At 43.0% G+C, this 16,711-nt stretch overlaps 1 protein-coding gene across 1 annotated transcript; it reads left to right on the top strand.

Moving 5' to 3' along the window:
- Positions 1 to 2,028: 2,028 nt before the first annotated feature.
- Positions 2,029 to 16,418, top strand: SELENOW (selenoprotein W). Its single transcript, XM_088477179.1, has 6 exons — positions 2,029 to 2,195; positions 12,513 to 12,537; positions 13,113 to 13,166; positions 13,246 to 13,320; positions 14,287 to 14,405; positions 16,189 to 16,418. Exons 1-5 carry the CDS (start codon positions 2,155 to 2,157, stop codon positions 14,362 to 14,364), a joined length of 273 nt encoding a protein of 90 aa, XP_088333305.1. The 5' UTR covers positions 2,029 to 2,154; the 3' UTR covers positions 14,365 to 14,405; positions 16,189 to 16,418.
- The last annotated feature ends 293 nt before the right edge of the window (positions 16,419 to 16,711 follow it).

Here is a 16,711-nt window from a genome sequence, read left to right as displayed (position 1 = left end):
AATACTATACCATACAATGCAAGACAAGGATATGGATAATATACATTGCTACATTGGCAACCATAACACCCAATTAAGCAACAGAGCATAAGCAGCCAAGTGTTAGATGCCCTAGTGGGGAAGGAGTAGATGAAACTAAGGTAAGGAGAAGCACAAGAGGGTAGAGGGCCCTGCTCACAAGAGCTTACATTCTAAAGGGGAGGGGAATTAACTAGTTTAACATAGGTGACAATAATCATAAATTAATTTGGAAGCCCAGGAACAGAGAATTGTGTCCCTACTGAAGCGAGTCATGTTGGGAGGTATGCATTATTTATATATTTACTGACAAACATCAAATGGTTTATTACTTACTATACGTAAACAGAGCTGGTAACTATTTGGGAAACAAGTAGCAAAATTAGCGCAGAACATTTCCTCTCTAATAAAGGGATCGCACTAGATCATAGACACCACAAATCGCTAAATCAATAATAGAGTCAACATGTTCCTGTGTATCCTAATCATGTCACAAGCCTCAGAGGTGCCGTCTGTATGGATATTAGTCCAATTTCCACTCCCATCACGTTTACTGAATTTAGCTAAAATGCTTTTTATTTGAAATACTAATCTACCATAAATAACTCAGAGTGCAGGCAGTGAGAATAAAAGTGAGAATGTCCTTATTATATATTGCATGATTCTGTTGATTTGCCAAATATTGTATTTCTCATCTACACTATGGCCCGTATTTAATTGCCGGCGAAAAGTCCGAATCCGCGAAAAAGTATCACGGATGATGTAATTTCACCAGGTGGAAAAGTATCGCCATATTCAATTGCAAAGACTTTTCGCGTACGCAGAAAGTCGATGCAATGTAATAGGCGGAAAAAAGTGCAGAATTGCGGTTTTGGGGTGCAAAGGTGCGGAAACCACTCTGCACCCTTTGGACAGTGCCCCAAAGGAGAACTGCGGCAAAAAAAAGCAAAAAAGGAGGAAGACCCCAAAAAAGCACTTTGAAAATGGAGGCGAAAAAGTACAAAGTGGGGGTACAAACTTAAAAGCTAGCAAAATAGACTTTTGTGGGGTCTGCAAGTATGGGGGAGGTGTTTTTCTGAATGCAGGTGTTTGCAGAAAGTTAATTTTTTGCGGCATTTAAATCTTCACTTTCAAGTACCCCAAATTTGACAGGACTACTTATTTCCATAAAAAACCCAGCTTAATGCTATTCTTCACCACTTGTGCAAAGCCGCTATTTTGGAGCAATTAACAGCACTTAAGTAGGGCTAATCGGGGACATCTAGATTGATCACCAATGTTAGTGCATCTTTTGGGGGGTGTCAGGCTGATTTCTCCAATTCTGCCAACACTTTTCGCCTGTTACAGTTTCGCCGTGACGCGTTTTCGCGTCCTTCGGAATTGAATATGGGGAATAACAGGGGCGCACCCAATAAGTTTCCGCGGCTAAAACTCGCGAAGTCGGCGAAAAGTGCGGCATGCGCAAAAAAGTATCGCTGGTGTGAAACTAATTGACTACTATTGGTTATTCTACGATTTGTGTGTTGTTTTTATTTGCTCCTTTCTGAATAAAAATAAGTTTAAAAAAAAAAGTGAGAACGAGATCTCTGCACACAATGATGTGCAGCTCATCCATAAAAGGGACAGCAGCTTCCAAATACAAGTCTGTAATAACTAGAGCCTGCAGCTGACAGTAATAAATTCCTTGTCATAACGATGATGCAGCAATTGTGCCCTTAAGGCTTCCCTATAACCCTCTTGGAACGTTCCACACCCTCTTGTCCACACAGTAGTTAGTTAATATGGGCGGCTCCATTTCACATAAATGGGGGGATATTAATTCTGGGTGTTACTACTAACATTAATACTAAGTATAATGAATTTCTTGGTGGCATAAAACCATATTAGGCGCTGCAGACTCCAGATACTAGCTCGCTGCGGTACTTCAGCGATGGGGAGGAGTAGTAGTACAATCCTAATTCTCCCCCTCCTAATGGTACAGTCAGAACGTTGACCCAGAGAAATGGGCGTGGCCATCATAGCAGTCATTTATCAGCACAGCAGCTGAAGTCCTATAAATTCTGTGCTGTGGAAGTGTGCATGAACGGGATTCAGTTTCTCAGGATTTGTGTAGAGCGTGACACGTAGAGAGTCATCATGTCTGGAAAACAGCCGGTGGAGGTCTATGTTGTATACTGGTGAGACATGTTTTTAGTATGCCTGGGTTGTGACTGGTCTGTGCATTTACTATGATGGATGGTAATAACAGTGGAGGGCTTGATTGGGATTTTCCAGCTTTCTGCGTTATCAATGAGTGGTCCCCAGGGTCACTTATAACTAATCTTCGATTTCCAATAAGTCAAAAGTACTTGGTTTATTAACTGAACCTACCTTCTGTATATCTATATATACTGAGGGCTCTATTTATAGTGATGTGAGAAGCCCGTTCTCATTAAGGACTTTTCACAGCTTCATGTTATTCAAGAAGTGGGTTATAGCCGACAAATCTCTTTTGTATCTTCATCTCCTTCCCCTCCTCTCTCCCCCATACACCAGTACAGGGCATGCAAGTAACCCACCAACAATAGATTAGATCTATTGACTGTCTTTATTGATGTAAGTCATTCTTCATTTCCTGGACTTGTCTGTTCATTTGCTAGCTCACATGGGGTGGAATTCAAATGACTACGCGGTCCGGATCTCCTGTTTAAAGTGACAGGAGATTGTGGGCCGCTATTCAATTGATGCCGTTTTTTGTGCTGATCGCGCCCATAGTGGTCAGGTTTGGCTGTGTAAAGCAGCTAAACCCGACCAGAGTGCTGGGTGCGACTGCGAAAAGTGATGTTTGGGCGCCCAAACAGGTCACTTTTTTGCACATTTCAGCTCTCATCCCCCTGGGGCTGCGAGCTGAAATGTAGCGCTGGCAGCTGATCGCGCCTGACAGCAAGAATTGAATAGCTCTGTCGGGTGCGATAGGGGCTGTAATCAATTGAATTCCACCTATGTAATCTACATGTGTGGTGTTGTTTTTTACAAAAAAAAAAAAAAAAAAAAATTTGTTCTTTAAACCAAGTGTATGTCAATGTATACCTAGTGATAATGATGGTGCATGTCTGAAAATTGGTTCTTATGTTGTATCTTCTACATACACCGTCCCCTTAATGGCGCGTACACACGGGATGATCAGATATTGTTTGATCGTCCTGCATGTTCGATATTGAACATCAAGCAACATGCACCAACCCACAAATGATGTAATGACCTGTGATCAATGATTGTGCGTCCCAATAGTAAACAAGCTAACCTGGTCAATATCGACCAGGTTGGCCTACATTCATGAGCGATGGTCAAGATCTATTGCCTGCGCATCGACCATCATTTAGTCGTTGGAGGTGTTAAAAAAGGACTATCTAAATGATCAAATGATAAACGTTATCGTTTGTATTGTTCTTTTTATCTGACCGTGTATGCACCATAAATTTGTTAATTCCCTTAACAGTTCAGTAGGTGAATGAACAATCTAAAATGTACTGTAATTTCCATTTTGCACATCTGCATAACTGATGAAAGTTAAGGTGCAAACACATGGTCAGATGAACGATTATTTCCTGTATTAAAATGAATGGAATCGTCCAAATCTGACTGCAAACACATCAGATGTCTGATATAAAAAATGTGTCAAACCTGTCAGGTTTTCCTTCAGATATGAACGATTTTTAAAATTGTTATCGTTCAGATCTGAAGAAAAATCTGACCGTGTGTATGCACCATTAGTGTTAACCTGGGCATGTGTGACTATACTGTCTTATGCACACACAGTATGAAGACAAGTGCTGCAACTAAACTGGTTTCTGGGAGAAGGGTCGACAAGTTCAAATGGTCAACTCAAAAACCCAGCTAACCGTGCATATGTGCTCTCCTGTCCGTGCATGTGCTATTCTTGAAGACCATGGTTGGCTAAGAGTTACACCTGGGCTTGTTGGCAGTTTGCTGGGATACCGTAGCACAGTGGTTCTCAAACTCTGTCCTCAGGACCCCACACAGGTCATGTTTTGCAGGTCACCCAGCAGATACACAAGTGAATTCATTACTCACTGACACATTTTAAAAGGTCCACAGGTGGAGCTAATTATTTCACTTGCGATTCTGTGAGAGGCCTGGAAAACATGCACTGTTTGGGGTCCTGAGGACCGAGTATGAGAACCTGTGCCGTAGCACAAACTGGAGATCCAAGAAGCGTGCCCTGGAATTTGATCATTAAGACCTCATTATCAAATTGGTGCAGTAAAGCGATATGATTGTCCAATACCCACAAAAATATATTTATAAATGGAGGCCTTTATTGATGAGTGTAACAAAGATCTGCTTTTGATACAAATTCAGTTTATTGGTCGCTCCTTATAATTCAGGGCATAATTCTTGCAATTGGAGACCATTGCCAAAACTAGACACTTGCACAACTGTAGTTGGTGACATTGGAGCTACTATATTGCTTGGTGGGATTTGTTGGTAGAGATCAAACACTGTCTGAATTTTTTTTTTTTTATCATGGTGCAGTGATCGTGCTGAGATGAGACTTTTGTGGTTCCCAGGGTCCCATCATTTATTGTTGTTAAATCTATTTAACTATCGTATCTCTCCACATGTTACTTAAATACACCCTGACCTCTCCATGTTTCCCTCACGCCATCCCACATGGCATAAGATCAACCTACATACCCCTAACATGCCCATTAGATCCCCCACATCCGCTCCGATGTCCTGTGTCTCTTGGATCACTGACACATGCTATCACATTACCCCATATTGTTAATATGGCCATAAACACATACTGTATGTATTATGTCTCTCAGCTGCGGTACTCACAGAACACACAGCAATAATTTCATTCTTGTTAACATCTCAGTTTATTTCAGCCTTCATAACTTCCCACCAAGTCATCGCTGTATGTACAAGTCCTGAGAGTGCCTCTGTTATCTTATACACAGTATTCTTTGCTGTACTGAGTGCCTCTGCTATCTTATACACAGTATCCTATGCTGTACTGAGTGCCTCGGCTATCTTATACACAGTATCCTATTCTGTACTGAGGGCACCCAGGCAATTACATAAACTCCCCATCGCCTGATGAGTGGTCTCTCCTAACCGTGCAGGGTAAATCATCAACCACAGTCATAATGAAATAATGACACAGAGACTTGTATAAGGGGAAAGGAAGGTCAGCTTTATTTAATTTTAAACTAATTAAACTATTTAATGTATAACTGAACTAACTAATAGAATAAGAAAGAAAGACAGACAAAGTATGGTGGCGCAGAAAGAACGGCCCCACAATGCAAGATCACCAACTGCATACTCGCATCGATCGTCTAAATGGGAGGCGAGCAGCCAGCCCATTACCACGCCCAAGGTATCCACCTCCCACCCCAATGACACGACGTGAGGCCCACCTGGTTAGGTGGTTGCCGCTGACCCCAGTAGGGTAAAATCAGCCTAAGCCATGTATTGGAAGGGAGAGCACCTCAAGCTCCAAAGACAGATGGCGACTGCTACCGTTCTTTCCCGCCAACAGCGGTTCCCAGCTAAGAACCGCACCGCCACCATACCCTAATCTACAACACCTTGACTTCTTCTAACTAACTCCTCAATAACTCCATTCCAATGCACCATCCATCCTTAAAGAGGAAATCAGTGGACCTAATCAAAGCATGTAAAAGGACCACTCCTCCAATACCCTGGACACTGCAACTCACAGCCAGGTTTATCCATCTTCTGACCACCTACAGGGTCCCAGGAGACAAAACCAGTTCTCCCGACCTGCTGTGGAATTATATAAAACCACAAAACTCTGCAATAGGGGGCACATGGCAATGATCGTCCCCAAATGAGCTGAAATGGAACACTCCAAAAACCCTAAACCATCTAACCCTCTCCAAAACTGGAATAAATTCTGTATATTAAATAAATACACAACAAAAACACAAATGGGAAAGAAAATGGCAAAGACAGAAGCCTAATACAGGGAGAGGGAGGGAGGGCGGGGAGGGGTGATCCTAACTTGACCTGAGGCAAAACACAAAACGTCCACCAGCCGGCATGCACCCAAAGTTATAAACTAGTGGTAAAACAAAATTCCTCAGGACCCCCAAATATGACGAGTAGCTAGTCCTCAAGTTAGGATGTAAAGCAAAATTTTTACCAAAGTCTAAGGTACGTTTTTAAGCACTAGACTTTCCTCAGCTCATGGCCTAACTGTGATCAACGGAAAAAACCCGACGCAATAGTCAATGTAGCTGCATCTGGACTCTAAAACCGAAAAACTGCCGAAAAAACTTGTAATAACCATGCAGGAAGACGCAAATAGAGTGGGCGCTGACCAACAGGAGGAGCAGGGACCACCTTGTCCCACCCCCTTCAAAGCTCTCTTGACCAAGAAACACTTTGAAAGGTCCTCCAGGCCCAAGACACAGGAAAAAATTGGGACAGGCCTGCTAATATCATTACCATTATAGCACTGGACCTGTCCCAATGCAAAGAAGCTCTACGCAAAAGCAAGAATAAGCTTTCAACTGGTTTTACCTCGGCTCCCTCCATGGGCCAAAATGCAACGCCATGCCCACCAAGCAACCTGATAAATTGCATGGTCCTGGGAGCTAAGGACTGATATGCTAGCCCCTCCATGCTGGCTTGATAATATGCTGTACAGCAGAAGGGCAAAAATCGCTGATCTAACTAGGCTAGCGGGGCCAAATCGCAAAAATGCAACTAATCAAAATGCGACAAGGCATAGGCAAGCATGTTCTAACACCAGGGGTATGCCTGGCCCGAAATAGACTATTAGAACAATGTACGGCTTCATGCAGGTCCTCCAATACGGAAAAACTATGGCTGCTAGGCATATGCCTTCGCCGTCGCTTTGACCAAGTACTCCACTGAATCTGCATAAAGTGCAAAAGTTGTCTCATCAGAGCTGACCATCTGTTCGCTATGTCCAGAAACTGCAGTTATATCTCCATCCCGAGCGGGAGCACCATTCTCTGGAACCGCAGCCTCTGAAAGAGAAACAGAAACCAAAAGAACAGGACCAGCCATTGTAGACCTTACTCTATCCTACAAAAGAGTGTAAGAATATTGCCCGCATTTGTAGCAGTATTAGGGCTCCCTTCATGGAATATCGTAAGGGGGGGGGCTGCGGTTACCGCTACTGCCAACGGGGTCAAAGTGAATTATACGGTGTGGTGTGACCAGTGCAATTATCCGAGAAAAGTAGGTTCAGGAACTGTGAGTGGCGCTACTGGGGGAGGAGCTAAAGAAATTAATTATAAACACACATAGTCCTGTGTGTGACCATTATCCGTGTATACTTAGTATTACCATACCGAGCGGTGTGCTCACCATCAGTTCTCACCTCAGTGTTATCACTACAAACCGTGCATACTGAGTATCATTATACGGAGTGCGCTGTGTAGAGAGTGTTGTGTTCATCATCAGTGTTATCACTATACACTGTGCATACTCTGTAATATCATACAGAGCAGTGTGCTCATCATCAGTGTAATAACTATACCCGGTCTATACTCAGCACTATTATACAGAGCAGTGTATCTTACCTTAGTGGTGTAACTACAATGTGCATTTTTATACTCAGTACCATCATACAGAGCAGTGTGCACACCTCGGTGTTACAACTATACGCCATGTTAACTCAGTACTACTATACAGAGCACTGTTATAACTATACACTGTGTATACTCAGTGCTCTTATACAGAGCGCTCACCTCAGTGTTATCAATATACCGATCGCTATATAAATAACTATATATAATAAACTATATGCAATATGTTCTATAAGATCCCATTTATGAGACATTTTACCACAGTATTCGATATTCCGCTGTGGGTCCTGTAATGTATGTATTTCTCCTAGCAATCAAGCCAGAAAAATTTAAGAAATCACATCTTATGCCACTACACAAATGTTTAAAAATTTAAGATTTTATTACGTGCAACAGTACCAATTGTATTTATTTAATCGAATGTTTGTGGCCTCCAATATATTTGAAAAACCACAAGGAGATTCCGAAACAGATAGGCAGAACACCTGCGGAATATTAAAAAAGGTGTTGCCAACCATTCACTCAAAAATTTCAAAAGCATTATAGGGATTAAAAAGATTGAAGGCAATTGGCGTACAAAAGGTACTGATACATTTTTAGCGAAGGCAGAAACGAAATCCATATACGAAATTAAAACACTACAGCCGTGGGGTTTAAATACAGATTTCGAACTAAAGTGGTTTTTATAGTTTTTAACATTTTTAAATGGTTTTGATTCATATAATAACATGATTTAAAATTATTTTTATGTTGTGTTTTTATACTGGTTATTTTATAGATCTTATTACTGTTTACATACATATATGCACTTTTATTATAATTGATATGCAGTTTTATATTTATTTTTAGAATACCAAAGCCGTTTGCTATATACTAATTATAGTAGAGAATTACCTATTTTGCATTTTTATCATGTTATACAATGATGTCCGTCCACCGGAAATAACTACCCTGGGGACAAGTGCTGGAACGCAGACGTGCACCCTGACTTGTCCAGTACTTTGCCGTAATGTTAGACCTAGTGGTCATGTGGTTTGCGTCATGTGCTAAATGGCGTTGCACACACACCGAGTCCCCCGCCACCACTTCATGTCCGTGGGTCACGTGGCCGGCAATATGCGTTCCATTACTAGGCACGCAGGAAGCGTCCTCGAGTTACAGGAAGTGATGATTATCACTAACAAAAGGGGACCTAATTAGCGGTGAGTTTATATATTAGTACTTTGGATGTGTAGAGGTTTATTTTTATTTATGCCTATGTCCGCACACTAGACAGGAAATGGGTGGAGACTTGAATCCCTATAAAGACCTGATCCTGGTCTGATATACAAACACACCTAGAAAAAGACCTATAGGTTGAAACGCATTGGTGGAGTATTTTGGTACGGCTCAGTAGGGGGAGCTAATGAAAAGTTCCCCTATATGTATTGATTTGTACCTTTTCCAAAAAGGACTTAAATGGTATGCAGCCATTTATCATGTATATTTTATGTTGCAATAAATTATTTACTGCTTAACACTATGGATGTGTTCCCCTTATATTTTTTATGACGTCAATAGAATATCAAAGGGACACATAGTATTGAAAACTGCTTTTTGGAGGATTCAAGTTTGGATTACTTTATGACTTTCTGGATCATATTGAAGTATTGGTGACATCACTATCCGGAGGAAATTATCTTCCTATGAAAAATGTGACTATATATCAAAGATCTTATATTTGTATCTTTGAAACTATATGTATTAATCCTTACCCGTTACATCTGGGTTGTGGTGTACCTTTTTAAGGTAGAGCGCTTGGACCTTTTTATTTTTTAAGAATTAGTATCTTGTGATTTGGTGTTTATCACTTAGGTATTAAGCAGCCTTCCTTCAGTGTGTGCACAAGTGTGCATTTATAATGTGTATACTCTACTATAATACACAGCAGTATGCATACCTCAATGTAATCACTACACACTGTGTATACTATGTACCATTATACATAGAAGTGTGTACACCTCAATGTTATCACTACACAATGTGTATATACTGTACTACCATACACAGCAGAATGCACACTCAATGTTATCACTACACACTGTGTATATACCGTACTATTAACATTGAGGTGTATACACTGCCATGTATATCACTACACACTGTGTATATACTGCACTATTATACATAGTAGTGTGTACACCTCAATGTTATCACTACACATTGCCATGTATAATAGTACATTATATATACACAGAGTGTACAGCTAAATGTTATCACTACACAATGTGTATATTCTGTACCAATATACACAGTAGTGTGTACAGCTCAATGTTATCACTACACAATGTGTATATACTGTACTATTATACATGGCAGAGTGTTTACCACCAGTGATCACCTCAGTGAGGATACATTAATATATTTACAAAATGGGAAGAAGGAAGACAGGGCAGAAATGGAGGTAGATATATAAATAAATGGGAAAAGAAAAAGGCAGAATACAGGGTATAAGAACAGTGAAAACAGGCAGAGAGGAGATGAAAAGACAGAGAGAAGAAATAGAAGTAGGTAGAGATAATAAATAGAAGTATAAGTCACATAAAGTGAAGTTTTCCTGTCACTAGCACAGCACCTGCTCACACAGCCGACCAGAGAAATTTCTATAAAATGGCTGCCAAGCAGCAACTCTGAAATAGCACTGACCCACCCTCTGCCAATCCTATAGGCTAACCAAACCGAACTACCTCACTAAACAACTAGCCCCTTGTCTAGAGGCCGACACCCACAGGCTCAGGTGTTTACTGTAACTCCTTGCATATGAAATGCACTCCGTCCTAATTATATGAGAGAGATTGTTTTATTTATTACACACGCCTTCACTGACCTATTCTGTCTTGTAACCCCAGTGACATTACACACACACACACACCTCCAGCTCTACCTCCACTGACATATTCTTTCTTATGACCTTACACACACTACCCCAGGTCTCCTCCTCTTCTGCTGCTGTATTACCTGCACTGATAATGCCCCAGCACTAGCCCACTTTGTATTATCCGTAAAGACCTTTGTTATCCCCATTAACACAACAATAAAACATATATAGTGCACCATCTCTACTCAGCTGCTTTCCACTGACCTGTATTACCTCCCGTGTCATTACATACACCTAATACCCCAGCTTTGGCTATGCCCCGCTGATATCACACTGCCCCGTGCATGTCATTCTCTGCTTGCCCCATTGTGTGTACAGACATTTCTACCTGCTCACTCACTACCCACTGTGCCCCTTTCCTATTCCCGACACATATTCTGTCCGTCATATCCTCCCAGGAGCAGCTACATGCCCTTCACCTCCCATTCTGTGTACTTTTCTTTCTTTTTTTTTTTTTTTCTCCTTTGGCAGCCTCATCCTGTACCAACCCCACCTCCTGTTCTGCCACTTACCGCAGTCATCTTCTGCAGGCATGAATCACGCATGCTTCCTTTGATCAGACGGGGCACCGTGGCTTTCCACCAGTAATATCACCAGCTTCTTCCCTTGCCCAGCAGTAAGTGCCCCCAGCCATGCACAGCAGACTGGATGATCAGCTTCCTGGTCTCTGGCTCCTGTAGAGCACCGATGGGGCACCGCGGCTTTCTCCAGTGATGTAACTGGCCTCATCCCCTGCCGGCTGTGACAGCCCTTGGCTACACACAGCAGGCTGAATGATCCTGCGCGGAGCAGAGAGTGAGGGGACCGTGGGTGATCACTCTCCATGTTCTCCCCTTCCTCTGCATTTCAAGCAGTAAACTGATTATTATAGGACAGCGCTGCTGATTGGTCAGAGCGCATCCTGAGGGGACCCATTGGTTTTATTTTTTTTATTTAACCAGCTGTGCTCAAGCTTGGATATCATTAAAACTAGGACTGACTGTGTGCCTTGAGGACCGAGGTTGGGAATCGCTGCCCTAAAGTATACTTTGTTTAGTTTTTAGTGATCGGATATTGGGGTAGATGTATTATAGCGGCACTTAACGTGCCGCTATAACTCTTCCCGCTTTGCCTTTTTACCGAGGCGAAGCAGGAAGCACTACCGATGAGATATATAAACATCTCATTGGCTGGAGAGGGGGAGTGTTAACTCCCCCCTCCAGCGCTACCCGGCCGGCTCCACTGAGCATGCGCGGGATCTCGCAAGTATCGCGAGATCCCCGCGTGCAGTCATGGAGCCGGCAGCTGCCGCAGCAGGGACAGCGCTGTCCCTGCTGTGGGGATAGGCTAGCGCCAGGCTGTAGCTGTCGATGACAGCTACAGCCGTCCGAATGGTCATGCGGTATGACCGTTCGTACATAGCCCTGCTGTCGGCGCTGCTATCTTGTAGATGGCAGCGCTGATAATGACAGGGGCACATAGCGCCCCTGTCATTTACTGCCCAGACCCCCGATAATACATCGGGGAGAAGCGGTATCAGCGCACATAACGTGCGCTGATACCGCTTCTGTCCTTCGTACATCTCCCCCATTGTCTAGTTAATGTCTCTGGCTCATAGCTACTTTCTTATTGTTAGGGTGGGTACACATCAGCCGATATTCCATGGATTGGAGTGATAAAACGTCTGATGTGTACGCACTCCCATCCACTGACATCGTGTTCGTTCCATCAGCTGTGCTGCATGGCAGCTGGCCACAGGGTCATCCCGACAGCATACAGCTGACACAGCCATGAACGATAATGGGGCTAATCAAGTGTTTATGGCCAACTGACCCCCTCATGCCGTTGGCAGAGATACCTTGTTCTGATGCCAGCCTTGGTTATAAATGATGTCTCCCAGCCCTGGTGCCGTTGCTCAAGTTGCTTTTCATGCTGAGATGTAGGATTTAATTTTGTTTTATATTTATCCCTAATCTGAAGACTTGTATTCTTCTCTCTTTTAGTGGTGCATGAGGGTACCTCCCCAAGGTAAGTTGCTTCTTGTGACTGGTCTTCTTGCTCACACCCACATCTTAAAGACTCTGCAAAGCCTCTGATAAAACTGCTTTCAAGCTCTACCAAGGCATAGAATCCTATAATATTGTAAAGTAGGTGGCCCTGTATATTGAAAAGATGGAGTCACTTGTCTGTGTTATCCACTTTGAATTTGCTTTTGCAAAGCATCTTGCAGTTAATCACAACATAAAATACAGTTCTGGCAACTTGTATGCACTTTAGTCTGTGCACTATCACTGGTGCAGCCGCTATCTCCATGGCAACTACTGCACTGACAGGCAATGGGTTTAAGATTCTAAAGCCATTTGTAAACTTACTGAAAGCGAATGTGCAGGAAATATGGAGTCCCACAATGATATGCAGATTACACGTTTCGTTGGTGGCCCTTGCTCACCGACACACTTCCACCTCTTGTATAGTAAGTGGATGATACATGACAATGAATGGGAGCTGTACAGTTGTTGCCTTGTGATACTTCCTTTGGTCTTCTAACCAAACTTCTAAGGTGCCTAACACTTCCATATTAGTGACTTATGTGAATCTTACAGTTTCAGCAGTTGAAGAGGGAGCTGGAGGCACTCTTCCCCGGCCTGCTGAAAATTGTAAGTCCCACTGTGCTGCTCTTTAATTCCTGTTGGTGGTTTAAAGGTAAATGTTACACATGGGACTTGTCTGTTTCAGGATGCAGAAGGTACCCCAACCTCAACTGGGTGGTTTGAAGTGACTGTTAATGGGAAGCTTGTGCACAGCAGAAAGGTAAGGAGACCGGACTGTCCTCTGTCCATAGGCATCTATTTATAAACGGCCAGGATTGTCTAGTTCAGTCCTATGTATTTTTTGTGTTGGGATTGTTTAGGTCTTCTCCCCTAAGTCAGTCTGGATACTATAAGGCACATGTAGACCATTAGCTAAGAAAGGTGGCGAGATGGCAATGGGTAATAGTCAATAATGATGATTCCCCACCAGTGAACATGTGTTTTGGGTAGAGGAGGCCTTGTCAGCGATGCCTGCACTTGATGCAGTGATAGGGACCGCTAAGAAACTTGATAAACCTCTCTAAGGAGAGATGTTTAAGCAAATACCAGCTGTGACCTCACAGCGCTGAAGGAATACTGCCTCCAGCCATTGTACAGAGTAAAGCTTCCCACTGTGGCACTATTGCTGAGGATGAATGAATTTGGTCATCGTGTGTTTCAGCAGTGGATTCTGGAAACGTGAGATGGGTCAAAATAAGGAGACTGCACAGAAGTGGACAACCACCTTTTACAGCATTGAAAAGTATAAAATAAAAGCCAGTAGTTCCCCATGTGCTGTAGTTGGGCTAATTCAGGAATGGGAATAAGGGAGAACGATGGGGTGGAACAGAGCACTCCTTGGGAATGGGAGATGGGGCAGTGCTCTGAGATGTATACTGTACTGATACTAATTGGTGGTATTTCTGTAAGGGCTGTAGGGTCATGGTCAGCTGGGAAATAATGCAGCCCACTTACTGGGGCTCTACTACATTGTTCAGAATTGTACAGTGCATTGCTGTGATTGGCTGTGAAGAACCAAAGACAAAAGAAGTAGAAACTGTTGGTGTGCAGGTGGTCCTGAACCCCCAGTAGTCTATACCAGGAGCCCAGACGTATTGAGCTTTGTCTATTATACAGAAGCACTATGGGGGGAAAACAAAACTTTTGGGGAGTTGTGTAAAGTAGAGTAAATCTGTTTACCCTCCAGAATGGAGACGGCTTTGTGGACAGAGAAGAAAAGCTGCTGAAAATTGAGGCTGCCATTGAAGCCGCCATGGGAAAATAACGGAATTAGGGATGTGACCATGTCCTGTGTCAGCAGCGAAGGTGAGTAGGGGGGTTTCATGGGTGGTCTAGCTGAGGGAGTGGTACTTGAGCACTGATTTGCTTAGGGAGGGATACTGCAGTTTGTGCTGGGTATGGAATGACACTGGTGGATGTAGACAATCTGGGTGGGGGTACATTAGGTGGTGGAGAGGGATATATATATATATATATTGCACCATTGTGTCCACTTCTGCTTTTAAACTGACCAAATTTTCAATTGTTAGATGAGCTGTGACATAGAATTCCAAGTAAGACTATGGGGACCACCCAATTAGGTGCCAATTTCATGAAACTCTATTACTTTTCACGAGTGCGTGCACCCAAGAATTCTCCAATTAAAAATGCCTATTTGCGGTACTCGCAGCGGAGGTTTGCGAATTGACTGCCAAATGCGATAGACCCTCCTGGACCCCTTAAAATTGATAATTTCGTTAGCAGGACTGTATAGAAAGCTTTTTGTGGGCATTAGGAAAGTACTGAAGGCCTTGAATGTCAAATTTGTGGTTAACATGATTTTTTTTATTTTTTAAGAAAAAAAAAAAAAAAATTCAGTTAATCTCAAAAGAATTAACTGAAAAAATGCAAAAAGTAGGAAAAGTGTGGGCTTTTTTTTGGGGGGGGGGGGTGTACTTTGAAACAATTTTTTTGTACAATTTATTTATGTCTTCAACTTAAAAATACGGTCATTAAATTTGTGGTTCCTACACTGAATTTGGAGAAATTCTCTACCCCCCCCCCCCCCCCCCCCAAAAAAAAAATGTAATTGTTGGGCTAATTAAAGGGGGGGGTCTAAGGTCCCCCATTCCCTTCCATTGACCTCTGATGGTGCATACACACGATCAGATTTTTCCTTCAGATATGAACGATAACAATTTAAAAGTCGTTCATATCTGAAGGAAAATCGTTCATATCTGACATGCCTGGACGATCAACGATGCGTGTTCCCGTTTGTCAGATAACGATATCTGACATCTGATGGGTTTGCAGTCAGACTTGGACGATTCCATTCATTTTAATGCAGTCAAAAATCGTTCAATCGTTCAAAACTTTGGTAAAATCGTTCAAATTGTTCAAGTCGTTCAGTCGTTCATCTGACAAGTCTGACAAATCTGACCGTGTGTACGCTCCATAAGTGTTTAGACACTTTATTATGCCTCTCCAAAAAGTAAAGTCTCCATTTTGTACAGATTAGATGCAGAATCTTGAAGAGGCTGAATATGGCTGGGGTGACTGGAGACGTGCTCCATTGCTGCTACATAACACCAGTTACTTCAGAGGATCACAACTTTTACACAGGCTACCATGTGTAAAGCTCCTAACATTCACAAGGCCATGTTATACCCCCTTAGTATCTGCTGATCTTGGCAGCTGCATTCGTCACCTGGCCCATAACCTGTGACCTGAGGACCGCTGCCTGTCCTTCAGAGCACTTTATAAAGGGTTTAATAAGCCTCTTTATTCCCTCACAAGCACTGTCTGGCTACAGTGGGGCTTGTTAGTGGTCTGCCCTCATCATTGATTGAAATGGGTTATTGTAGTTTCTGATGACTCTCGCCCTGTGCAGTCTGTGGCTGTCCTAGGTCACTGTGCGCATTATACTAGTGGCTCTGTAATGATGAAGAAATCTACAATGTTAGGGGTTGGTAGGGGGGCACTAATGTTATGGCTGTAGGGTTGGGGGAGCCTTTTCTATGTGAGTTGTGTACAGTAAATGGCTGGCTTGAGTCCTGTCTGTCAGCTTTCCCATCCATGGTGCTAACGCCCTTTTGTTTCCGTTCCCCAGGTGGAGAGGACTCTTGCTTCTTTCATCTTAGCCGAGCACTAAATGACGGGAAAAGCTAAAACGCAGCTGAGCGAGGCAGCTCCCAGATACAACTGTGTAGTACACTAAGATTAACCAAATGATGGTACACCCATCTCCTGCTGGTCACACTCCTTCCCCCCCCACACACTTGTTTACGTTAATATTTGAGTAATAAATTGCTCTCTTTTCTGCTTGTTTTGGATCTGAAATCACTACCATCTAATGTGTTGTGTCTGCTACTGCATGTGTGACGAAGCTGTGACTTATTTACACAGCCTATCATCAATGTTCAAATACAGGGATGGAGCACAGGAGCTACGGGCTTGGGTTCTGTTTCAGAGATGGCCAGAGTTGCAGAGCAGCTGTGCTGATGCAGCAGGCATTGTCTGTAGGACACAGACTCCTTCTTGCTGCATCTGCAATCCCAGCACTACCACCGAGGTCACAGCCAGGGGTCACTATCTCAACCATGGTCGCCCCTTTTGGCCAGGCTGCGGTGGCA

The sequence above is a fragment of the Taudactylus pleione genome, unplaced genomic scaffold (assembly GCF_031769625.1).
Source record: "Taudactylus pleione unplaced genomic scaffold, aTauple2 ptg000199l, whole genome shotgun sequence".
Taxonomy (NCBI): domain Eukaryota; kingdom Metazoa; phylum Chordata; class Amphibia; order Anura; family Myobatrachidae; genus Taudactylus; species Taudactylus pleione.
This window is presented reverse-complemented; position numbering and strand designations above follow the sequence as displayed.